Raw genomic sequence first — 24,081 nt, 5'->3', positions numbered from 1 at the left:
GCTGGGGCTGCCGGGGGGTTACATAAGGGAGGTAACTGATGCGAGAACGTGCACCCGCACAGAGGCACTGGGAAAACGCCCTCGCCCCCCACGCCTCCCTTCAATCGTGCGAGCGCAGAAGGTGGTCCTGTGCACCTGTGCGTGGTGGACGTGTGCACGGGTGACGGCGTGACCATGTCTGTGTGCCTGTGTGTCCGTGTCCAGCCCCACTGACCCAGGAAGGAGGGACCCCACTGCCGGGACAGGTCAGAATTAAAGGGACGCAGGGTCACAAGAACAGAGTGACCCAAAGAAGGAGGTCAACACAGGCCCAGCCATGGACAGGAACGTGCGGGACAAGGACAAGTCTCACTGGTCAGGGACTCCCCTTAGCACGTGTGCACACACGCTGACTCAGGGATGGGTAGGTGCGTGGACGCGGAGACACAGCACACACATTCTGAAAGACAGGCCACTAAACCACAGAGCGGCAGAGATCAAAGTCCGACTTCCCAGACTTCATTCCAAAGCACTCGGGCGCCTCCACCCGGAAGCCGCAGGCCGCCCAGTGCCTGAGCAAAGGGGACAGGCGGGGCGCCAAGCCGACAGGGCGGGGCGTCCACCACGGACGCTGGGGGCGGTCCAGGGGGATGTGGCTGCAGTGGTCCCTAGGGTAGCTCCCCTCAGGAAGATACCCTCCCCCGCCCCAGCCAGGAACAGTCCTGGAAAGCACTTCCTGGAGCCAGACGCTTTTAATTGTGAAACTGAGGCTGAGCCTGGCAGCTGGGGAGGGAGGAGCTGGCCTGGGGGCGGGGGTGGGGGGGTGGTTAGGGGACTGGGGGCATGGATCGAGGTGAGGGGGAGGCCCTGGGGTCCCTGTGGAGGATCTTCAGGGTCAGTGTTAGGTGCCCCCGCTGGGGCTGGAGGGTGGGCCTCAGGCCCGTAGGCAAGTCAGGGTTCCAGGCGATTAGGGTGGAGCCCTGGGGTTGGGGTCCCTGGGTCAGGGCGGGGACAGGGCCCAGCCTGTCAGTCATAGTCTGAGTCGTCGAACTTGGTGCTGAAGAAGGCGGCGGAGCCCTGGGCCAGCCGGGACAGGTGCAGGGCGCCGGTCACCGCCAGCACCAGCAGCAGCAGAGGCGGCACCAGAGCCCACACCGTGGCCAGGATGTTGTAGCACTTGGCTTTGGAGCCGAGCCGCCGGGCTGCTTCCAGATCTCCAGTCACCTTCTGGTCTCGCGCCTGCGGGCCAGCAGCAGGGCCAGCTCTCTACACCTGCCTGGGGCCTGGGTGGGGCCTGCCACCCAGTCCCAGGCAGCTGCTGGGTCCACACCTTGGAGGACCCGAGCCGGACCCAAAATCTAGATGGAGGGGTGTCGTCTGAGGGGATATTGCCCGGGCTCCACCCACTCCCTTCACTGTCCCCAGCTGGGCACATGGGCTTGGCCCGCCCAGGGGGCCTTGGGTCATCAGGGGCTCAGCCTAAAGTGGGGCCGAAAGGAGACCCTGCATCCTCCCACTCCAGCTATAGACCCAGTGGCCCTCCCAGGCCAGCATCAGCCTCCAAGGACCTCTGAGGTTAGGGAGTCCTCAGAGGTGCTGAGAGCGTTTGATGGAAGAGACCCCCTTGGGTGAAGCCCCGTTGACCCTGGGCTCTTTGGGACAAACTACACCCCCCTTTCGTTTTTATGAACAGCACCCCAGCCTCAGTGGAGAAGCCCTCATGAGGGAGGGGCTCCCACCACCGTCAGGCTGACGGACGGCCCCGTGGATACTCCTGCACCCCAACTCGATAAGCAGCCCCCGTGAAACGCTCTTGGGCCCCCCGAAGCGCCCCAAGGCCCACCTTGATGGAGTAGGCCAGCGCCAGGAAGCCGAGGCAGCACAGGTTCAGGTAGAGGGTGCTGAACACCGACCAGATCAAGTGGTCTCGAGGTGGGGGTAGCGGCGCCCCCAGCGTGAGGGCCGTGTGGGCGGTGCCGTCGTCCTTGGGCGTCGGGGCCCGGGGGTCCTCGCGGGGGTACGACGTGTCCATGGGTTCCAGCGCCGTTTCCTCGTTCGGACTTCTGCTTCGAGGGTGGGCGCCCCAGCCGCTTATAGTCCCCTCCGTCGCCCGGCTGACCGGCCCGCCGCTAAATTTAACGACAAATGACAGCCCGGGCTTGAGCGGTCGCCCCGCCCGCCCCGCCATCCCGCCTGCGCGAGCCCACCCCCCACCCCCCAACCCCCGCAGAGTCCCCTCCCCCCCAGAAAGCCCCGCTCCCCGCGGAGAAACACTGACCCCGTAGAGGCTGGGGGCCGGTGCGGGGCCACCAGAGCCCCTCCTGTCCGGGTAGTCCAGCCTAGGGAGCCCCCTCCAAGGCTGCTGGCGGGGCCATGCGGTGGCTGCGGTCTGCCCCCCAGAGCCCCCGCCCCCGCGGACGAAAGGAGGCGGACGCACCAGCTCAGGGCCATGGTGGGTGGGCCGCTGCCTCGGCTTGAGGGCAGGGCTAGGCGGGGCTCCTCGGGACCAGGGCTGCTGAAACCACAGCCCCTCTGTCCCCAGAGCTGACCGCATCACCTGGTCATCAGTGCCCACCTTGCCGGGTGGAAAAGAACAGTGCTCAGGAGAGAACAGCAGGGAAGAGAGAGAGCGGGGGGTGGGGGTGGGGGGTGGCCTGTTGGGGGACCAGCTGTGACCTGGACTGTTACTGTGCGGTGCTACACTGAGCTCATCAGGACCTGCTTTGGGGACTGCCCTCCTCCCTCACAAGCTGTCAGCTGCTTCTCAGGCTCCTTGGCTGGTTGCTTCTCTTCCTGAATCCAGAGCTAGGGGGCTGGGAGGGCGGGGCTGAGCTTGTGTCTGCACCCCGGTCTCATCTCCCTCCAGAGGGTCCAGCAGCCTGTTGGCTAAAAATGCCATCTATGTGCCGTGCTCCGCGGAGGAGGGCTCCCAGGGTCTCCAGCCTAACTCCTCAACGGGAAACCTCAGGCTCTCCCAAACCTTCTGTCTGAGCTGGGACTCCCATAGCAAAGTACCTAGACTAGTGGCTCACAAATAATAGAAATTTATGTCTCACATTTCTGGAGCCTGAAGGTCTGAGATCAGGGTGCCAGCGTGGATGGGTGCTGGTGAGACCCGCTTCCTGGTTGCAGAGGGCCGACTTCTCAGGGCTCCTCACTGGTGGAAGGAGCTGCGAAGCTCTGTGGGGTCCCTTTTATAAGAGCACTGACCCTACCATGAGGGGTCCACCCTCATGACCTAACCACCTCCTAATACCGTCACTTTAGAATTTCAGTGGGGGAGGGGGACACAAGTATTCAGTCCACTGCACCCTCTGCCCGGTCTCTGCGGGCACAGGTGGTGGCCGCTCCACCCGTCCAACTGCTCAGGCCAAAAGCCTTGGCTTACGCCTGCACCTTCTGCCACTCACACCGGATCCATTTGGCCCCACCTTCCAGAATGTGCAGAATCTCACCCCCACTGTGACCCCTGAGACCAAGCCACTCTCACCTTCTCCTGGGTTAGCGGGGCCCCCTCCTCGGCGTTCTCACTACTCCAGCCAGAGTGATCCTGTTACAACAGAAAACAAGTTGTGCCCCCTGCGCCCCCCAAGGGCCCCCACCTCACTCCAGATCTAGAGTCACTGCAGTGGCTCACAGGCCCTGCAGGGTTACTCCAGGCCACGCTCCTAGACTCTGAGAAGGACATTGAATAGGGAGGTTCTTTGTGTCCAATCCTGAAGAAGGGAGGAAAAGGAACAGGATGGGGTGGCAGTAGAAGCTGAGCTGCAGTAAGGCCCAGCAAAGGCCTGAGCTGAGCCCGCAGGAGCTCTGGAGCTTGGAGGACATTTGAGAGGTGTCCAAAGCAGGGCGACATTCTGCGCACCATCAGCTACCAGCTCTGCTAGGCCCAGTGGGTCACGGTGTGATGTGGCCCCTTCTCCGAGAGACCTAGGCCTTGGTCACCGTGATTGTCTTGGGGCAAGAGTGCTGCGCTTGGCCATTTACCATAACACTGGGCAAGAGGGGGCCCAGTGTGGCACATCCCTCCCTCCTCTTGCGGACCAGAGTCAAGTGGCCCTGCCTGTGACCCAGGCGTGGGAAACAAAGGGGCATCCAGAGATCGTAGGTCAACGGCACCTTTTTGTGTCGCCTGAAGGAAGCTTTGGGAGACAGAACTTCTGAACCCACAAAGCCCAGAGCAGCAGGGCTGGAGAACGTGAAGGCACCAGTGGTCCAGGAAGTGAAGAGGCAGAGCTGCCCAGTCCTGCCCTGGGGTCCTGGGCCCATGTACTCTACCCACAGCCACACAGCACCTCCTAACGGCCTTTGACCTGAGGGCTAACTGGAGCCAGGAGGGGTGCCCACCCTCTGCTTGGTGCAGGGGGGTGGTAAGGTGTGGGACGTGACTGGCAGACCTGAGCCTGTGTTCCCATCCCTGAGGATGACATATGACGTGGACTCCTGTGCAGGGTCGGTGCTCCGAGTTCCTGAGGGGTACACGCTGCCCCTCTGGGGACAAGGGTCCAATGAAAGTAACTCGCTTGCAGCTCTGCCCCTCACCCCGGTGTTCAGGCCACTCCTGAGTGGGCTGGAGTGCAGGACCCATCCTGTGGCCAGCCGTCTCCCTCACACTAAGCTGACCAATGGAGAACCGGGCTGGGAATTCTTCCTTACCCATCATCTGGTCCCAGAGGGATCCCCCTGCAGCCCCAGGTGTGAGCAGAGAGACAGGCCTTGGGAAGCAGTGGTGGATGACACAGGGTCAGGACAACCTGCTTGTTTGACCTGGAATGTTGCACGTCCAGCCTTGAATGCATTGCTGCTGGACTAAACTGTCAACTGAAAGACAAACACACAATGCAAGAACTGTGAGGTAAGTTTTATTAACGGTGTTACTGAGGACTATAGCCTGGGAAGCAGCCTCTTGGTGCCTCTGAGAAACCGTAACAGGAAGAACAGACCTGGCACCACCTCCCCCCCCATTCTTCGGCCCATGTAGTCCATCACTTCCGTCCCCACACACCAGGAGTTAAACAGTAGAGAAATGTTGTTTGTTCCCGAATAGCCCATTAAGTTCCCTGAAGAGCGTTCCCATCCCACGGTCCTGGGTTACTTATGGCCATTACTTGTTGTAGATAAGTTTGCTTTCAGCCTGGAAACCTTGCAAATACGCAGAGATAAGACTGTAAAGTAAAAATAACTGCTAAGGACTTGAGGATTCGCAGGCGCCTCGTGACCCAGCCTGCGTGAGCAAGCAGAAGAATGAAGCAATGCTACGCTTCCTTGAAGGCCAGGTGGCTCCGAGAAGTCTGCAATCTGCCTTCACCCATTTCTAATCTCAGATCCTCCTGCTTCCCCTTTCCCCTTCGCACAAAAGAAGCCCGAATTCTACCCCGAATTAGGATGGTTCTTTAGGAACCATCTTCTTGGTGTGCTGGCCTCTGATTAAAGTCACTGCTTCTTCCCCATCACCTTGTCTCTTGACTCAACGGCCTGTCGTGCGGGAGCAGCGCGAACTTGGACTCTGCACTCGGTAACAGAACTGCTCTGAAGAGGTAGGGGAGAAGCCAGTGCACGTATGGTTTTAGCTAGGAAATGCGAGCCGTGAAGCACACAGCTCGGTGAAAGGTTCCTGATAGCCACGAGGATCAGACATCTCAGTTAATGATTTTCTATATGAAAAAATGCAAGAAATTGGGTTAAAATTTCTTCTTGGGACTTCCTGCGGTCCAGTGGTTAAGACTTCATCTTCCAACGCAGGGGGTGCGGGTTTGATCCCTGGTCGGGGAGCTGAGATCCCACATGCCTCGGGGCCAAAAACCAAAACATAAAACAGAAGCAATATTATAACAAATTCAATAAAGACTTTAAAAATGGTCCACATCAAAAAAAAGTCTTAAAAAAAAAAAATTGGGGCTTCCCTGGTGGCACAGTGGTTGAGAGTCCGCCTGCCGATGCAGGGGACACGGGTTTGTGCCCCGGTCCGGGAAGATCCCACATGCCGCGGAGCGGCTGGGCCCGTCAGCCATGGCCGCTGAGCCTGCGCGTCCGGAGCCTGTGCTCCGCAACGGGAGAGGCCACAACAGTGAGAGGCCCGCATACTGCAAAAAAAAAAAAATTTCCTCTTGCGATTACCCTGCCTAAGGGGCCTGGTTTTCCAAAGCACAGAGAGCCTTTTCGTCCTGTTCTTTGTCCTGAATTGCCCTCAGGGTGAGCTGTCAGTCAGAGACTCCAGTGGCTAATGGCCTGATCCTTGTAGAACTGGATGGTAGGCAACAGTATTTGTCTTACAATTTGCCCCTCTTGGTCATAAATTTAACCAAGGTTTGGGAGGCATGTCATGACCATCTGCCCCATGGTGCCCAGAGGGCTCCATGTGCTATTGCTGGACCAGGCCCTGTCAGAGGTGGCCGTGAAGTCTCTGGACCCCCCGTCACTCTAGTCTGTTACAGTCCAGAAAGTGACTCTCCCATGTTACTTCTTCCCATATCTAGAGTTACATTATTACGATCATTGTAACCTCATATAGAACTATGTATTTGGTCGACTATTTCAAGTTGCTTAGTTATTATTTTCGTTGGAAGCTCACTTACACATTGGTCAATACAAGAAACAACAATCTTGTAGAACAGGCAGAAAACAAGTGCTATAGCTAGTAGCATTAATGACATCGTAAGTAAGAAGTTAGGCCAAGAATTCCCATTAGGTGTGGCCGAGTATACTCCCAGTCGGCTGACGGTTTGCTCTGCACCAATCACTGTCTCTAGGGGTGATGACGTGCTGGCTTGTTCACAGGACAGCCCAGTTTCCTAGTGTCACGAGGCCGATGATTGTTAGTATGATTTAACTGTTCCCAGCACAAGGGGCCCCTTAAACCTAAATGACTGTAACCCGGTAAATCTACCCCATAACTGACGGAGGGTCCCTCCTAATAAGCAAGTGATTATGGGTTTTGACTGAAATTTAGCTCACTGCTCTGATTGAACTCGAGTAACTTGTAAAGAAAATTCATATTTCTGGCCAGGGTCAGAGCAAGTATGATTCATTAGCCAAGTGAGGGGATCCCACCTAGTAATTCGATAGTGGCCTGAACAGAACTATAATTTTTTTCTTCTATCGATCTCCTAAGGACCATTCAGAGCCAGTCAGAGCCATAGGAGAAATCCACCAAGATAACCAGAGGTACTGAATGTCGTTAGTTGACCGTCAGCCCAGAAACTGGATGAGTTTAGAACTCTGCATAGGATGGCGCCATGATGGAGAAGCATTCGACTCACAGGCGAAAGTTCAAGTTCAGAAGACACTATAAACGATCATATGGGTCAGGTCTGGCGTCTTGGGCCAGCTGTCTACTTCTGATGTCATCTTCTTCTTGGCCCCGTGTGGGCATGGTTTCTCTTCTGATTGAGCATTGTCTTTTGTTGTTATTGTTTGTTTTTACATCTTTATTGGAGTATAATTGCTTTACAATGGTGTGCTAGTTTCTGCTTTATAACAAAGTGAATCAGTTATACATATACCTATGTCCCCATATCTCCTCCCTCTTGCGTCTCCCTCCCTCCCACCCTCCCTATCCCGGCCCTCTAGGTGGTCACAAAGCACCGAGCTGATCTCCCTGTGCTCTGTGGCTGCTTCCCACTAGCTATCGGTTTTACGTTTGGTAGTGTATATATGTCCATGCCACTCTCTCACTTCATCCCAGCTTACCCTTCCCCTCCCCGTATCCTCAAGTCCATTCTCTAGTAGGTCTGTGTCTTTATTCCTGTCTTACCCCTAGGTTCTTCATGATTTTTTTTCTTAAATTCCATTATGTGTGTTAGCATACGGTATTTGTCTTTCTCTTTCTGACTTACTTCACTCTGTATGACAGACTCTAGGTGAGCATCGTTTTAAGGTGAGTTTGAGATCAGCAGTCCTCTACAGACCAGTCAGTCGGGTGCAAGGGCCCTTTGTAAATGGGAAATATGAATCCAAGAACTAATTCCCTTCAGTCTTGCTGTGTGTGAGCTAGTTAAGAGCACCCGATGAGGGTCCTTCTATCTGGGTTGGAGAGAATACTTTAAATGATGTCTTTTCCAGTGTGTATAATCTCCTGGTTGAAGGTCATGGGGCATCTGATGTTCATCCAAAGAAAGATTATTGTGATAAGCTTCAGAAACAAGCTTAGAGTGTCCTTTTAAACAATTTAATTAAACCTTACGGTAATGCAACACAGTAACAAGGAGCCATCTAGGCAGTGAGTCTCAGGCAGTAAATACAAAACCTCAGAGACAACTAACAACACTAGAACTTAATATCCACTGAAACAAAATTCTTTTCTCTCTAAAATTACCCTCGTTTCTACAAAATATAGCCAAATTAAGACTAATTTGTTTACAAAATAAGCCTGGTTTCGATAAACATGACCTTATTATTTACATAAGTGTAATCGATCCTATAGGCTCTTCTAAATTGGCCTTGCTGGAATTATTTTTTATTTTTTATTTTTTTTATTTTTGGCTGCGTTGGGTCTTCGTTGCTGTGCGCAGGCTTTCTCTAGCTGTGGCGAGCAGGGACTACTCTTCGTTGCGGTGCATGGGCTTCTCATTGCAGTGGCTTCTCTTGTTGCAGAGAACAGGTTCTAGGCGCGCGGGCTTCCATAGTTGTGGCACGCGGGCTCAGTAGTTGTGGCCCACAGGCTTAGTTGCTCTGCAGCATGTGGAATCTTCCCAGACCAAGGATCGAACCCGTGTCCCCTGCACTGGCAGGCGGATTCTTAACCACCGTGCCAGCAGGGACGTCCCTGCTGGAACTTTTTATAAGGAATCTCAGACTGAACTTTAAAAGTCCTCTCAAGGCCAGGAAAATCACACCAAACAGTTGCCATCAGATTCTGCCTGTAATACCTGTAGATTGGGGTAGATTCTTCTCTTCTCAAGGTCCCCCAAAATATCTTGAAATTCCTGCACCTGCCAGGAGGTGGCCTTCCTTATTCACCTGATAAGACTGCTAGGAACCCCGTAAACAAGGTACCAGGTTGTTTTTCCAAGGGACTTCAGGCTCCATGAAGTTCGCCTTAGTTCCTTAAAGCTGTCTGGTCATATCTGATTCTGACTGCATATTGTCTAATATGACATTTCAAAGCCATGTTAATACAACCAGTGTTCCCAATTGTGTCTCGTTATAAGGAGAACATATTCTTTCTGAACTTATCCAAATAACTATATTGCCATGAAAATAAGAATACTCACTAGAAGTTTCCAAACTCTAGAGGGATCAGGTAGAGAGAAAAGACAAATGGTTCAGTTCTGCTTACAAAGGTCTAATTTACCAAGTCGCCACAAGTTATAGCAACCTTCAGGAGAAGGGTTTCCTTAGATCTGGAAAACAAAGATGAAAAACCAGTAATATTTCAGACAGAAAGCCATAACAGTTATCATTCAGCCTATGTACTAATTCCTCTTGATCTTGACCTTCTGTTAACAGCTTTTTGAAGCCATCAGGTTTTTCGTTAGAATTCTGTCATTTCTTCCCCAGTTCAGGGATATGACCTGAAAGTTATCGGAAATTTTTTACCTTCAGATTTTGTCCTATGCTTTCCCCTTTTTTCTCTCTCTCTTTTTTTTGCGGTACGCGGGCCTCTCACTGTTGAGGCCTCTCCCGTTGCGGAGCACAGGCTCTGGATGCGCAGGCTCAGCGGCCATGGCTCACAGGCCCAGCCGCTCCGTGGCATGTGGGGTCTTCCCGGACCGGGGCACAAACCCGTGTCCCCTGCATCGGCAGGCGGACTCTCAATCACTGCGCCACCAGGGAAGCCCTCTCTCTCTCTTTTAACCTCTCTTTAGAACAAAATTACTTTCTTTTTTCCCTTAACAAAATGCATTTCCATTACTTACACTTTCTTTTTCCTTGCATACAAAGATGTTTTCCTCATTAATTTTTAGTAGTTTAATTACATTTTTAATTAGAGTCCTTAACCTTTAAAAACCTTAATTTCTAGTGAGAACTAAGAAGTAAGCAATTATGAACTATCTTTTACCTTAGCACTCTGTAAATTGGCAAATTTATAAATATTATTTATAATTTCAAAAAATGTGTGCTTTCTTATAGAATATGCCTCAGTATGGCACCAAACATATCTACTAATATCTTTAATTTTTCTGTAAAAGGAAGCCTATGTTTTGTAATTAATGTTTCAGTATTTTATCTTATTTGGAAATAATAGAGACATTCAATAAATTTTCATCATGTAACTTTATTTAGCAAAACTCTCAAGTTTCAAGTTATCAAAAATCTGGTAAGTAGACATATCATAAAACCTAACTATTCTTAAAAGGTTCATCTGAAAGCTCTTACCCCATTTATATCTCTTTAATTCACTTGTTCCCAACAATTATGTTTAGATGACCCATGAAAACTTCATGGGACATCAGAACAAGTCAGCCATCATCTGAAGCTATTTTTCTTGCTGACAAATTTTGTTACAGATGTAACATAAACTTATCTGACTTTTAGTAAATCTAGGTACAATAAAAGTAGTATACTTAGTGTTGATGACTCTAAAGACATGTCTGTATTAATTAAATGAAACAGACAAAACTTAATACTGAATGTTAATTTAATACTGGATAGTTCCCTGATCACATAACATGAGATGCATTTGGGTTAGTTTCTATTATATTTCTGAGAATTTATGTAAGCACTTAACTTCTTTTAAGTCAATCAAATAGAGCTCATTTACAAATTAAATTTGAAAATACCACCTGGAGGTAGAAACATTTATAATGTACATACATTCAGATAGACAGAGATCTCATCATTTTCATTTTAAAACAGTCATGAATCAGGTATTAACATATAAAACTCACTAGTTTATAAATAACAGTTGAAATAGACTAAGTCTAGGTGCTTGAGTTTTTAAAAAGGCTTCTTCCCTTGCCCCTTTTTTCCGTTAGTATCAGGACCTGGAGATGGCCCGGATATGTGTTCCCTGACCTGGTAGAACATTTATATCTCAAAGGCACAGGGAGAGAAATGCAAGCTTCTTCTAGAAGGACTTTTGTTCCCTTAGGGTCAGACTTCTGAAAAGATATTTTATCAAGCCAGCTTTCTCTAACTGCTTACGCGAAGAACAGTTTTGGAATGTTGAAAGAGCTCCATCTTGGCCATTGCAGGGAGAGATTTTTGAATTTCCCAATTAAGTACGTACTTGCAAGTATAAGTCCCAAAAGTACATAAGCCCAGCTGGGGGGTTATTGGAGGTCATTTGGCATGCCTTTCTCTTCCGTTCTGAAGGCTTTGTTTCCCATTTCATGGTCAGCTGAGATAAAATTGCTGTTAAAAGTTCTGTGTGGGTTGGCGTGCTATCTGTGAGCTTAACTCCTTCAGGTGTTACCACAGAGCCGTTTAGCTCTCTCACGTGTCTTGGTCTCTCTCTCTAGTAGTCTAAAACCTGAGCACCAGATGGCCAATCCTTTTGTGCGCATCTTCAGACGAGTGAGCTGTTTTTGTTTTTTTGCTTAATGAGAGGCTGTCCCTTTGGGACCGCTGCATGGTATGAAGATCCCACTCCACCACTCCTATAACTTTTTCAGTTGCCTGAGAAAACAAAGCCGTAGCTGGCTGGGAGAAGCTGGGTCCCTTATCTTTGGAGCTGAAAGCTCTCGTGTGATATCGTCACTTTCATTCAGACAAACTTTGTTAAAGTAGCCAATTCAAGGAGAGACACAAGGCCAGCCTCCTACCTAGTCACCCAGAGTCTAAACCTTTTCAGGGTCTTTCAACTGGGGAATCCAGGTACCCCTTCTTCGACTTAAGTTCAAAGAAAGAGCTACTCCTTATAACGAGGAGTTTAATAACCACCAGATATTGTAAAACTCAGGAGTGCCAACCAGGATGGGAGACCTGAGACTCAGGAGAAACTTATCCATTCCTGTGAGTCACCAAGGAGGTGGATGGACACGAGGGGCCCTCGCTAGTACCAAGGCTGCCTATCCTCTTGGAGTTTAGGCAAGGAGAGACGTCTGCTCTGGGTCCCTTCGTGGTCACCCAAACTGTCGACTGAAAGAAAAATGTACAACGTAAGAGCTATGAGTTGAGTTTTATTCAGGGACCTTACTGAGGACTGTAGACTGGGAAACAGCGTCTCAGTAGCTCTGAGAAACTACGAGGTAGGGGAGAAGCCAGTATCACATGGTTTGGGCTAGGAAATGCAGTGAAGCACGCATCTCAGTAAAATTTCCTGCTAGTTACGAGGATCAGATATCTCAGCTAATGCTTTTAGGGCTTTTCCGTGTATGGGAATGACAGGGATACGGTAGGATAGTTACACAGGTAGTCGTAGAAGTCCCACTAGGGAATTATAGACAGAGAGGGAAACCTAGGGAACGTTGGGAGACCACTGTAGGTTAATGATCACTCAAGAAAGCTATTGGATCTTAATGAACGAAGCAGTCCCGCTTAACTATAAAGCCATAAATAAAAGTATGAGATATGCCCCAGGTCATTAAGTGAAAGAAGGAGGCCTGCATCCTGCTGGTCGGGTTCACCAAGATAATGATCCTTAGGACCGAGGACAGGAATTTAAGGGAAAGATGACATTCCAAAGTAGGAGACCTTCATTATACGGAAACCTGAGATGATTCAACATATTTCAGTATATGTTTCCACCCTTCTGCTGATTTGAATGAGCGCTATGACGGTCGTGTTTGACCTCATAGGGTCAAACACTCTCCTGCCTGATACGAAGGAAGAGCTAGTGACATCTACTCAGAGAATGAGGAAGAAGGCGGCCTTCCCCCCTCCCCGCTTCCCTTTGGTTATAAAAATGTAGCCTGCTTAGTACTTGGGGCAGAACCCCTCGCCTGCCCGCCTGTATCCCTCACGAGCGTCCTATATGAGTAAGTCTATCACTTTGCCTCTCACTGAATTCCTTCTGTGCTGTCCAGACAGCAGGTGAGTGATTCTAATTAAGAGACCGTGGGCTCAAGTCCCAATGTGGGGTGCACAGTTTCAGGAAGATACAAGAAATCGGGTTCATTAAAGTTTTTTCCAGAGGTTTCTCTACATCCAAGGAGCCTCTTCCTGACCTTTGTCCCGAGCTCCTTTCAGGACGCCCTGTGGGTCCGCAAGTGCCGCGGCTGACAACCCGAACCGTGTAGCGTTGAGTGGTGGACATTCTTCGTTTCACAAACAAAGCTCTGTTTTGGTGGGTCTGACACAACCCTCCCACGGCTGGCAGATCTGCCGTGAGGTGGCCGGGTGGCCATGTCCAACTTTAGAGACAGGACAGGAAAGACCGCCTTCCCCAGACCTCTGTCCACACACCCTAGCCCCGGGCCCGGTTGACGTACGTCTGGCACGGCAGCTGCACTTGGACTCCCACGGCTTAGTCTGCCGCGGCCCCGAGTCTCCACCAGCTCCATCTGGGTCTGGGGCCAGACAGGTGAACGAAATGGAGGTTTGGTGGGGGTGACACCCCTGCACCCTTTAGGCTTTGAGGTGGCTTAATTTCTGCTTCACTCCCAGTCTGGGATACAGTAAGTCCCTTACATACGAACGAGTTCTGTTCCAAGAGCGTGTTCATAGGTCCAGTTTTTTCTAAGTCCAACAAAGTCAGCCTAGGTAGCCAGCTAACACAGTCAGCTGTACGGTTCTGCACTGTGACAGGTTATGACACTCTTCACACAAACAGCATATAAAAAACAAACACAAACAGTAAAGAAAAGATTTTTTTTAAGATTTTTAACCTTACAGCGCAGTCCCTTGAAAAGTACAGCAGTACAGCACAACAGCTGGCATCCAGGGCTGGCATCGAGGGAACAGGCAGGAAGAGTTACCGACTGCAGGAGGGAGAGGCGGTGGGAGGCGGTAGAGCTGAAGGATCGTCAGCCATGGGAGACGGAGGGCAAGCTGCACTTTCATTCACGCCTGACGTTGACGGCACAGGTTCTGGTTCCTTGCTGGATTCAACTCTATCTACCCTCTTGAAAAAAAGATCCAGTGATGTCTGGGTAGTGGCTCTTTTTTTCTTATCATAGGTGACATGGTAGCACTGGATTACATTCTGAACGGCTACTGAAACCTTCATGTACTGTTCTATATTCAGGTCCTGTGCCTCAAAAACTAACAGCGCCTCCTCAAATAAAGAAAACCCCCTTGCCATTTCCTGCGCTGTGAATCTCTTCCGTTCTTCAGCTACTTCTTCCTCTTCTTGTCTCTCTTTGTCCTTCCTCTGGGCCTCCAGTTCCGTCAGGTCTCTGTTAGGAAGCTCCTTGGATGTACAGCAACAGTACCGTACGGTAAAGTACACAAAAGCACCACCACTTGTAGCGGACACACGCACATGGCAACGTACACCAGACACGTGAACTAACTTACGTGACTGGATATGCGAACACACCTTCGCATCATTTTAAGTTCGCAACTTGAAGATTCTTATGTAGGTGACTTAGTTACTGGTTTTGATTTTCCTCCCTGCGGGGGTGGGCACTGGGGAGCAATTCCAGTGTCCCCACCAGCCAGCCCCGTGACCGTGGCTCCTACCCAGAAGCCACTGACCCCACGTGAGGACGTGCCGAGCACCACTTGCTTCCATTCTTATTCCACCCCAAGGGTGGGAAATGCCCGGACGGGGTCGGGCCCCACTCAGAGTTTGATTAGGGCCTGGAGCCCCCTGATTCCTCAGCCCCACGTGCCCTGCGTGAAAGGGCAGCCAAGTGATACTTTGCCTGTTGAGTTATTGTGATTTATATTAAGAAATATGTATTCGAAAAAAGAAAAAAAAAGAAATACGTATTCGACCTTCTTCCTGTTTCTTGGAAAGAACTCCTAAAACTCTTACAATTTCCTAAGTGATGAGAGTGACAAGGTATCCTCGTGTGTAATGAGGTGACTTTCGGACCCACCTGAGGATGAGCGCTTCTCAGGGGAACCAACCATGTGTCTAGACTGTTGGAATTCTCAGCCCCAGTCCCCAGGCCTCCAGGGAGAGGAGAGGGGCTGGAGGTTGGGTCAATCGCTAACAATCTATGATTTACTCAATGTGCCTATGTAATGAAGTCTCCAAAACCCCCAGAAGGACAGGGTTCCAAGCGCTTCCAGGGTGGTGAGCACATGGAGATTCCTGCAGAGGGCAGGGCAGCTCTGTGCCTCGTCCCCCATAACTGCCCTGTGTGTCTCTTCCCTCTGGCTGTTCCTGAGTCATATTCTTTATAATAAATAAGTAAAATGTTCTTCTGAGTTCTGCGAGCTTCTGTGGCAAATTAGTTGAACCCAAGGAGGACCTCGTGGGCCCCTCTGGTTTACAGCTGGGGTCAGAAGCCCAGGTGATAACCTGGTGTCTGTAGTGGCCGGGAGGGCTGTCTTGTGGAGCTGAGACCCTAGCCTGTGGGATCTGGAGCTGTGTCTGGGCGAACAGTGTCAGAATTCAATTGAACTGAGTAGAATTCTCAGACACCTTGCAGGAAGCCCCCGCCCCCTCCACACACGCACACATTGAAATTGGGTCCAGGAACCTATTAAATACCAAAAAATTCAACGGTGAAAATTTGAAGATCTAATTGGCTTTACTGAATGATTCACGAATGGGGTAGCATCCCATCCAACAAGTGGAAAGGAGCTCCAGTGGGCTTGCCAACTACAAATTGGCACTCGCCGTCTGCCTCTACGAGGATTAAATCATAAGCCACTGAAGCTGCTGACTTCCATTCAACACCCCCTGAAAGGCGTTCAGGGTGGAGACCAGGAGTGAGGCCCTCTGCGCTCTGGGAAAAACTGGCAGGACAGGTCTTCAGAGAGTTAGATACTTTCAGGAGATCTTAGGAGCCCTATTCTTGCATCTCCTCGTATCTAGAAAAGCACTAAAATCCTTCAAGGTGACGTCTGTTCCTCGTGACCGGCAGCAAGCCTCTGCCAGAATGCATGCTTGACTGCATGTCGCCCCCACCACCCCTCACTAAAATCACACATAACACCGACCTTCCCCGCTGCCTCTTTGGAGTGGTTTCTCAGAGCTGTCTGGGATGCAGTCTCCCGGGCTGCAGTCCTCACTTTGCCCCAAATAAAACTTCACTCGCAACTCTTCACAGTGGGCATTTTCTCCATCGACAGGCTACAAAAATGGAAAAGATTTTAAAGGCAGACAAAGAAGTCATAAACAAAAAAAAGGCTTAGATAATTTAGATTTCAGGCTTAAATAATTCACCTATGGGGGGAGGGAAAGGATCTTATTGGGGTTTCCTCCTAATACTGACCAGGAAATTCCAGGTTGACTGGTTAAAGGTTACTCTCCTGGGGAAGGTTGAAACTGCAATTAGGTTGGGTGTTAAGTCTTGGTTGGCTGGTGTGGGGCTTAGCACATATGACTCCGTTTGGGGCCTGTTGTTTCTTTTTAACAGTCCCCCCTTTTGCTCAGACTCTCAGCTTAGCTGGGAGATGTCATCAACCTTTAAGGCAATAGCACTGCCCCCAGCTACCGCTCTGAAGATCCTTCCTGTGATGTTCACAGGTCACAACATCAGATTCCAAATTTTTAAGAAACAGGTGAACTTTGAACTGTGTCTGGAGCCACATTTCTGGTTTTCCAAAGATTTGTAAGATAAGGACACTTGTTTTTAATTCCTCAAAGAACTGGGTTGCAACTTAAATGACACCATAGGTTGATCCACTCATAAATCCTTTTACAAGGGCTTCCCTGGTGGCACAGCGGTTGGGAGTCCGCCTGCCGATGCAGGGGACACGGGTTCGTGCCCCGGTCCGGGAAGATCCCACATGCCGCGGAGCGGCTGGGCCCGTGAGCCATGGCCGCTGAGCCTGCGCGTCCGGAGCCTGTGCTCCGCAACGGGAGAGGCCACAACAGTGAGAGGCCCACGTACCGCAAAAAAAATTTTTTAAATCCTTTCCCAAGAGCTTTAGGAGGTTTTTCCCTTCCTCTTAGTAGATTTAGCTTAGGGGAGGAGGCCTAAAATATTTCTATCAGGCTTTGAACATCAGCTTCCAATATAGCCAACTTTCTGATCCTAGTGAGAAGTTAAATTCACATTTTATGGCAAGACAAGAAAATCTTAAACACACAATATCTTCTCTGCCCTTTGGCCTCCTCTCTCCCTGCACTGCGAATTGTGTGTCGACATTAGGCATCAACCAACCTCCCCCATCGGCAGAAATATTGGTTCAACCATAAAGAGCAATATTCACCCATCAGCAAGGCAGCTCCTTAAAGATAACACCCCTTCCTGACCTGGTAAGGGGCCACGCTGTCGCTTAGCTCTGGATCGTGTAAACTGTCGATAACGCGTCATTTAATGTACAGCGCTCTTGTCTCAAAAAACTTATGTAACCGTGCCTGGACTTCTAATGGGCAGAACAGTTCTCTGTACTTTCTGAGACGTTCTTCCCAGGTTATAAGCCTCAAATTTGGCTCAAATAAGACTTTCCATTTCTTTCTTAGTTTGATTAATTTTTCATCGACACTAGAGTATCCTTTTAAATATCTTGTCAGGTCTCAGCCAGGACAAACAGTAAATATTCCTGGCAATATCAAACAACTCCATGGACCCAAGAGGCATCCTCAAAGAAGGTGTACAGGTTACCACCTCCCCAAGATCCAGAGTCACTCTCAAAGACAGCCAAAAAAAGAGCTGACAACCTGCATGTCCCAGGCAGGCAGAAAGCCAAGCCACCCTCCTAGGACACAAAATGAGACAAGCAAGAAGACAACAGCAGTCCTTGGGAGAGAAAGGATCCATAATCTGTAGGTCTGGTTTGGAAAGGAAGGAACACCATGACATTTTGTTTTCCTCTCTCGACCGGGCAATAAAGACAAAGACACAGGAGAGCTGACTCTGCTAAGAACCCTCACCTTTCTCTGGCTTCTGTCAGCTTTCCCAGGATCCCCTGTGCAGGCTCCAGTTTTGCATTAATTTTAATTTTAGTTTCCTTGGCTGTTTAAGGGAGTAGTGTAGCAGTTTACCCGAGACCCATCAGAGTCCCATCAGTTCTGGGAGGGGCCTAGCTGGGGCCTCCTTTGGGGATAGATAGGAGGGCATTGGAGTTGATGTTGAAAAATCCCCTTTGAGGACAATCTCTTTTCCATTGCCACAGTTGACTACAACTGACACATCATTCCCTGGGCCCCTAGGTGACTGGTCTTGGAGCTGTAGTAGCTGTAATGTTAATGCTTTGGTGGACTTTTGATTATGACCTGTGTCTTTAAATTTTCATTAGCTTTTTGCAAATAATTTTTTAAGGAAGGTATTTTGGAATTTTGAAGGCTTTTGGAAGCTTCCACATACCAATAAAAACAGTTATCCCATTTGCTCTCTTTGATTTGGGAAACTTTGCTTTCAAGTACACCTCTTAAATGATTTTATCTAATTGGAATAGTCCTTATAAACGCCCATTGTGATTCTAGGTTGTTTTAGTAAGACTTTCCCCATTTTTGTGATATCTACAGCTTCTGGGACAACAGTTCTTAGATATACAATAAATGGTTGTGCCGGCAGGTGGCAAGTTCCTTTCTTCTAGCTGAGCCTTGGGTTCTCTCTGAGCCAAACTAAAACCTCAAAGGGATGTGCCTCTGGGATGCACATTGTGTGTGGTTCGTGGTGCATCTCGCTGCTCGGAAATTTTCTTGACGTTGGTGGGTGACCTGGAGTCAATATAACCCGTTCCACGATCAACTGATCCTAACATGGGAGTCCTTGGGTTAGGAGACAAGTGGTCTAACAGCTCTTAAATGCTCCACCTGCACTACCAATTTTTGCACCTTTTTTTTTAACTTGCAAATTTCGCATTCGCTGTTAGCCTTTGCTTAAGATTTTACTCGCCCGAGGACCTGCACTGGACCCAGTCCAGCTTAAATTGGACCTAGTTCATTTCGAAACCCCGTTCAGTTTTTAAATCAGACCCAGTCTGACTCCAGCTGGTAAACACCAACAGTTGCTACTGTGGAGTCTGAGGACTCGTGGAGGATTGTACCAGCAGAACTCCACACGTGAGGATGGCAGCCTGGGGGCTCCACGTGGATGGGAAACTGTGCACCGCCACTTACAGTTCCCAAGTAGACGTAGACGCAGATTCAAGGGAACTGTGGAAGCTGTGGCTTGGGGGATCACTCCCAGTGAGAGTTCACAGCGAGGCTGCAGGGGCACACACGGGGATGGGGGGAACTATGTCTCCACCACCCCAAGAAGTTCTCCTTCCCAGCCTCATTAGAGAAGTTACATCCTTCACACTTCAGATTCAGACCTCGAGTCTGGTCCAGAAAAGAAAAAGGTACTGAAAGGGCACTGACCACTGGTGGGGTGAGTGGCCAGCAAAGGGGACAGAGCAGAGGGAGGGTGAGCCCTGGGGCCTCCCGGAGAGGCTGAGAGTCCGTGAGGAAGCAGATCGAGGCCCCAGGAGGGGACGGGGGGCCCACCGGGCACTGTCCTGCTTGGGCTCCGGGGAACGGGCAGGGGTGGGTCCCCATCTGGGTGAACGGGCCCTGGGGGACGAGCAGGGGAGGGCCTGAGTCACAGCACCTGGCTGTCACCTGGCCCAGCTCCAGGACCCCTCACCGTCTCTTCTCCCCCAGTCTAGGGACCGGAAGACGGTGGGCGATGTCACTGGGGCCCAGAGCTATGCCTCCACCGCCAAGTGCCTGAGCATCGGTGCCCTGGCCCTGGGCATCCTTCTGATCGTTGGGTTGGTGTTTGCTTACCTGAAAGCCTACCAGATGGCTTTACAGATGGCGAATAATAGAGGCTACTAGCCGCTGGACATGGAGGCAGCCCAGTTCCTCCGCCGTCCACCGCCGGCCCTGCACCTGGGGCTGTGGGCCCGCCCCCTCCCCCCACCCCTTTATACAGCAATTTATGGAGACAGAGCTGTCGACAGCTGAATTCAATAAAGTGCACTCATCTGTGAAGGTGCTGTGATGTCCCCTGCGAGGGGACACTGCTGTGAGTCCCCGGTTGCCTCGGGGAAGCACAGAGCACTCAGCTGTGGGCTGACAGCAGAAGCCCAGAGCAGAGCTGGTGACCCTGCCCCGGTCGACAGAAACCCCCAGAGGAAAGACCACTCCCTCCCACGCAAACGTGGCTGCCCTGCTGGGTGGAAGTGTCTCACAGACACTGGGGACCCTGGGGCATTGGGTGTGAGCCTGGGCTGTACACCGGGAGGTGGGGACCCGCCTCAGCCCAATACAGGGAGGGGCACCCCAGGCAGGTATTCCTGTCTCTGAGCCCCAGAGGGAGTGGGCGCAGGGGACGCACCCTACCGGCTGACCCACGGCACCCTGCACAGTATCCCAGGTGTGCTATGCATCACCCAGGAGAGGCTGGAGGAGTCCAGGCAGCCACAGGCTGGTGCTGGGGCAGTGACCCTTCTCCACAGGCCCCTTGGGGATCCAGGCTCTTCTGGGCTCCCTCACGGGGCTGAGGTCCAGTCCTGTCCGGCTCTCATTGAATTCAGCACTCTTCACAGTGGATTTCCTTCCGTCCTGGCACCTAGGACTCTAGACCCCAAACCCTCACAAGGTCCTACCTAGGGGGCTATGTAGGTTGGGGTCCTCCCTGGAGGACGGTGACTCAGACGAGGTTGCCCGCTCTCTCTTGGGTCCCACATGTGAGCTCGGGAGGCTCGGCCCCAGGGAAACTGGTTCCCGGAGGAGGGGAGGCTGGAGGACCTGCCTCTCTGAGTCCAGGAAGGACACTCTCCCAGGCAGGGGGTCGGGGGGGACAGACGTGTGACCCCAAACCCCCAAACCCCCGACCCCGGCTGGCTGACTAGGCACGTCCCACATCCCCCTGTCGGGTGGACAGCAGTCGCGAAGGGTGGGTGGCACTGAGTGTAACCCCGTCAGTCTTCACGGATTTGGGGTGAGGATCCTGCTAGGTGGCAGACCAGCTTTGCCTGGAGTCTGGCCTGGAGGAAGTCCGCCCTTAGGATTCCTGAAGATGCCCCGCCCAGGTTTGGTCCCGAGGGAGTGAGGGTAGAGCAGGACAGACGCGCTCGGGGTGGGGGTGGTGGGGAGGAACATCTCTCCTGGCCTCGCCCCTGGCTCCCTTCCTGAGCGCTGCTGGTCCCGGAAGCTTCCACCTGCCCAGCCCACCCAGCAGGGGTCTGAGTCGCTGGGCAGCGCCCCCTGCCGGACTCCAGGGCTTTACTGGCTGCAGGCCCCTCCTCACCTTGGAGTCAGTCCTTCCCAATCCAGAGGGGCAGGTCTGCCAGCCTCCCCTCCTCCCGGACTTCCTTGGGGCTGTCCCCTCCCTGCTCACGTGTGACAGACCCCCGGGGAGAGGGGCTCCCTCATGGCCACCCCGAGACCCCAGCCCCTCGGCCATCTCCTGGAGTCAGGGCACTGCAGCTGGGGACAGATAAAGGGGCGTGGGTGCGGGTCGGGAGGGGATCCACAGCTGGGGTCGGGTGTCAGGGTACGAAGGGGAGGCTAGGGCCACCCCACCTTACACCAAACCTGCCCAGCTGGTTGTGGGCAGGGTCTGCCCTGGGGCACCCCAAGTGCCCACACATCTAGAGGCCTGACAGAACCAGGATGGGGGCTGATTTCCGGGGCAGGGCAGGGATTTCTCCTCCTCCTGGGGGCTGTCTCTGCAGCGGTGGCCCGTGCACTCTTGTAGCCCTCCTGAGCTGACGGGGTCCTTGGGGCCATGGACCAGGAACAGCAAAGTGGAGACACATGTCAAAGGGTCTGCAAGGGAGCAGGGGAGCCACTGCGGACACGTCCTGGCAGTCCTGGGACCACTTGGAACCTGTTGTCTTTACTCCCTGGAAGCCTCAGTTTAGCAGCCAATCAGCTGCCGACATGTGACCCAATGCCTGCTAGCACCGATCCCGCTTTGTAAAACAAGCCCTGTAACTTCTCTGGAATGTCTTTGTTGTGTTTAGACCCCCCGAGCGTTTGTACTTTCCTCGCAGCACGTTTGACTCGCTACTTGAATCTGCACTTCTCCGATTGCAAATCCTAAAACTCCAAATAAACTCTTTTCTTATTTGCGGGCTTCGTTTGTTTTGTTTTGTATTTTGTCAACAGGGTCAAGGGTGTTCTGGACCCGGCATGACCCTTCCCCAGAGGAAGGCACCACCCCAAACCCCTGTCCAATTGCTGCTGCCCCAGCTCGAGGCCAAAAACAGGCAAAGCCTTAGGACTTGGCAGGTCCCACCCAGCAGCGGAGCAGATGGGACGGGGTGGGGTTGGGGGGGTGGGGGGGGGTGGGGGGGTGGGGGGGTGGGGGGTGGGGGGTGGGGGGTGGGGGGGTGGGGGCGGGGGGGAGGCGGGGGAGGGGCTCAGTCTCAGGGGCAGGCTGGGACTCTCAACAGGGCCCCCTCCCCAGGTCAAAACACAGCACCCAGGCTTCCCTGGTGGCACAGTGGTTGAGAATCTGCCTGCCGATGCAGGGGACACGGGTTCGTGCCCCGGTCCGGGAGGATCCCACATGCCGCGGAGCAGCTGGGCCCGTGAGCCATGGCCGCTGAGCCTGCGCGTCCGGAGCCTGTGCTCCGCAATAGGAGAGGCCACAACAGTGAGAGGCCCGCGTACCGCAAAAAAACAAAACAGAACAAAACAAAAACCCACAACACCCTCACATACAAATGCTTTATTTCATTCAGCTGTGGACAGATGCGTGTATAAACTGCAGTGAAAAGGGGTGACTGCCTCGGGCTGCCGGCAGCTACTAGGAGCCTCCATAATCCTTCATGAGCTGGGAAACTGCTTGAAAAACCATCACGGAGCCAGTGGCGAAAATAACGATGAAGACGGTGATCAGAAGGATGCCCAGGACCAGGGCACTGATGTTCAGGCACTTGGCGGTGGAGGCATAGCTCTGGGCCCCAATGACATCGCCCACCATCTTCCGGTCCCTAGACTGGGGGAGAAGAGACGGTGAGGGGTCCTGGAGCTGGGCCAGGTGACAGCCAGGTGCTGTGACTCAGGCCCTCCCCTGCTCGTCCCCCAGGGCCCGTTCACCCAGATGGGGACCCACCCCTGCCCGTTCCCCGGAGCCCAAGCAGGACAGTGCCCGGTGGGCCCCCCGTCCCCTCCTGGGGCCTCGATCTGCTTCCTCACGGACTCTCAGCCTCTCCGGGAGGCCCCAGGGCTCACCCTCCCTCTGCTCTGTCCCCTTTGCTGGCCACTCACCCCACCAGGGGTCAGTGTCCTTTCAGTACCTTTTTCTTTTCTGGACCAGACTCGAGGTCTGAATCCAAAGTGTGAAGGATGTAACTTCTCTCACAAGGCTGGGAAGGGGAACTTCCTGGGATGGTGGAGACATAGCCCCCCATCCCCATGTGCACCCCTGCAGCTTCGCTGTGAACTCTCACTGGGAATGATCCCCCAAGCCACACACACACACACACACACACACACACACAACAATATACACAAGGGCTCTCCACACCCCACAAGCCAGCCAGGCAGGGGGGCCTCTCCAGGCTCACACGCACTTCCTTGGAGAACCCCCCAGGCGCCCACCCACCTTCACGGAGTAGGCGAACGCCACGAAGCCCAGGCAGCACCAGTTCATGAAGATAGTGTTGAACAGGGACCAGACGATGTGGTCGGGCACCGAGGTCTCGCTGCGGATGTTGATCACCGTGGTCGTCACGGGGGCCTGGCTCTGGGGAGCCCCCAGCATGGCCACCTCGTGCTCCTCCTTGAGCATCTCATAGTTCGGGGGGGTCCCGCTGTGGGCACCATTGAAGAAGGGTTGGGATGTGTGGTTCATGGTGGACGTGAGGCAGCTGTGATCGAGGTGCCTGGACACTCTCAGGGGTCCTCCCTTTCCCCAGTAGTTTCGATTTCACTGAAGTTTCCTTTTCCTGGAAGTTGGGGAATTCGGGATGGGCTGGTCCTAGGAGGCGGGATGCGAACCACCGAGTGTCAGGTTACACCAGCGTGAGTGGGAGGAAGGCTGAGGGCTTGGAGGGAGCTTCCCGTCCCAGAGGCTGGAAGGGGCAGAAGACTTTCCTTCTACCTTCCCAGGTTCTTGGTTGAGACCCCACTGTAATAAAAAGACAGTTTAACAGAAGAAAAACAAATAAAAGTTTAATAACACGTATACCTCCTCTATACATGGGAGAGACCCAGGAAAACTGAGGGACTCCCCGAAATGCTGAAGCCACCACCTTAAATGCCACCTC

At 52.3% G+C, this 24,081-nt stretch overlaps 2 protein-coding genes across 2 annotated transcripts; both read right to left on the bottom strand.

Annotated features, from left to right (window-relative positions):
* Window positions 1-715: 715 nt before the first annotated feature.
* IFITM5 (interferon induced transmembrane protein 5) lies at window positions 716-2,038 on the bottom strand. The gene is made up of 2 exons (XM_065883025.1): window positions 1,823-2,038; window positions 716-1,218 (listed from the first exon to the last, which is right to left on the bottom strand). The coding sequence occupies exons 1-2, from the start codon at window positions 2,009-2,011 to the stop codon at window positions 1,006-1,008; spliced, it is 402 nt and encodes a 133-aa protein (XP_065739097.1). The 5' UTR covers window positions 2,012-2,038; the 3' UTR covers window positions 716-1,005.
* A 20,552-nt stretch (window positions 2,039-22,590) lies between these two features.
* On the bottom strand, window positions 22,591-23,671 carry LOC136127666 (interferon-induced transmembrane protein 3-like). Its single transcript, XM_065883333.1, has 2 exons — window positions 23,418-23,671; window positions 22,591-22,808 (listed from the first exon to the last, which is right to left on the bottom strand). The coding sequence occupies exons 1-2, from the start codon at window positions 23,664-23,666 to the stop codon at window positions 22,617-22,619; spliced, it is 441 nt and encodes a 146-aa protein (XP_065739405.1). The 5' UTR covers window positions 23,667-23,671; the 3' UTR covers window positions 22,591-22,616.
* Window positions 23,672-24,081: the final 410 nt, after the last annotated feature.

Source organism: Phocoena phocoena, chromosome 8, assembly GCF_963924675.1.
Source record: "Phocoena phocoena chromosome 8, mPhoPho1.1, whole genome shotgun sequence".
Lineage (NCBI taxonomy): Eukaryota > Metazoa > Chordata > Mammalia > Artiodactyla > Phocoenidae > Phocoena > Phocoena phocoena.
Note: the sequence above shows the minus strand (reverse complement) of the source record. Positions and strands in the feature narration are given on the sequence as shown.

Excerpts from the sequence above, each read along its gene's own strand:
- IFITM5 (XM_065883025.1), bottom strand. The coding sequence starts at position 2,011 with ATGGACACGTCGTACCCCCGCGAGGACCCCCGGGCCCCGACGCCCAAG. Across the intron at positions 1,219-1,822 it reads CGCTGGCCTACTCCATCAAG|GCGCGAGACCAGAAGGTGAC; the intron begins GTGGGCCTTGGG and ends GCTGGCCCGCAG.
- LOC136127666 (XM_065883333.1), bottom strand. The coding sequence starts at position 23,666 with ATGAACCACACATCCCAACCCTTCTTCAATGGTGCCCACAGCGGGACC. Across the intron at positions 22,809-23,417 it reads CGTTCGCCTACTCCGTGAAG|TCTAGGGACCGGAAGATGGT; the intron begins GTGGGTGGGCGC and ends CTTCTCCCCCAG.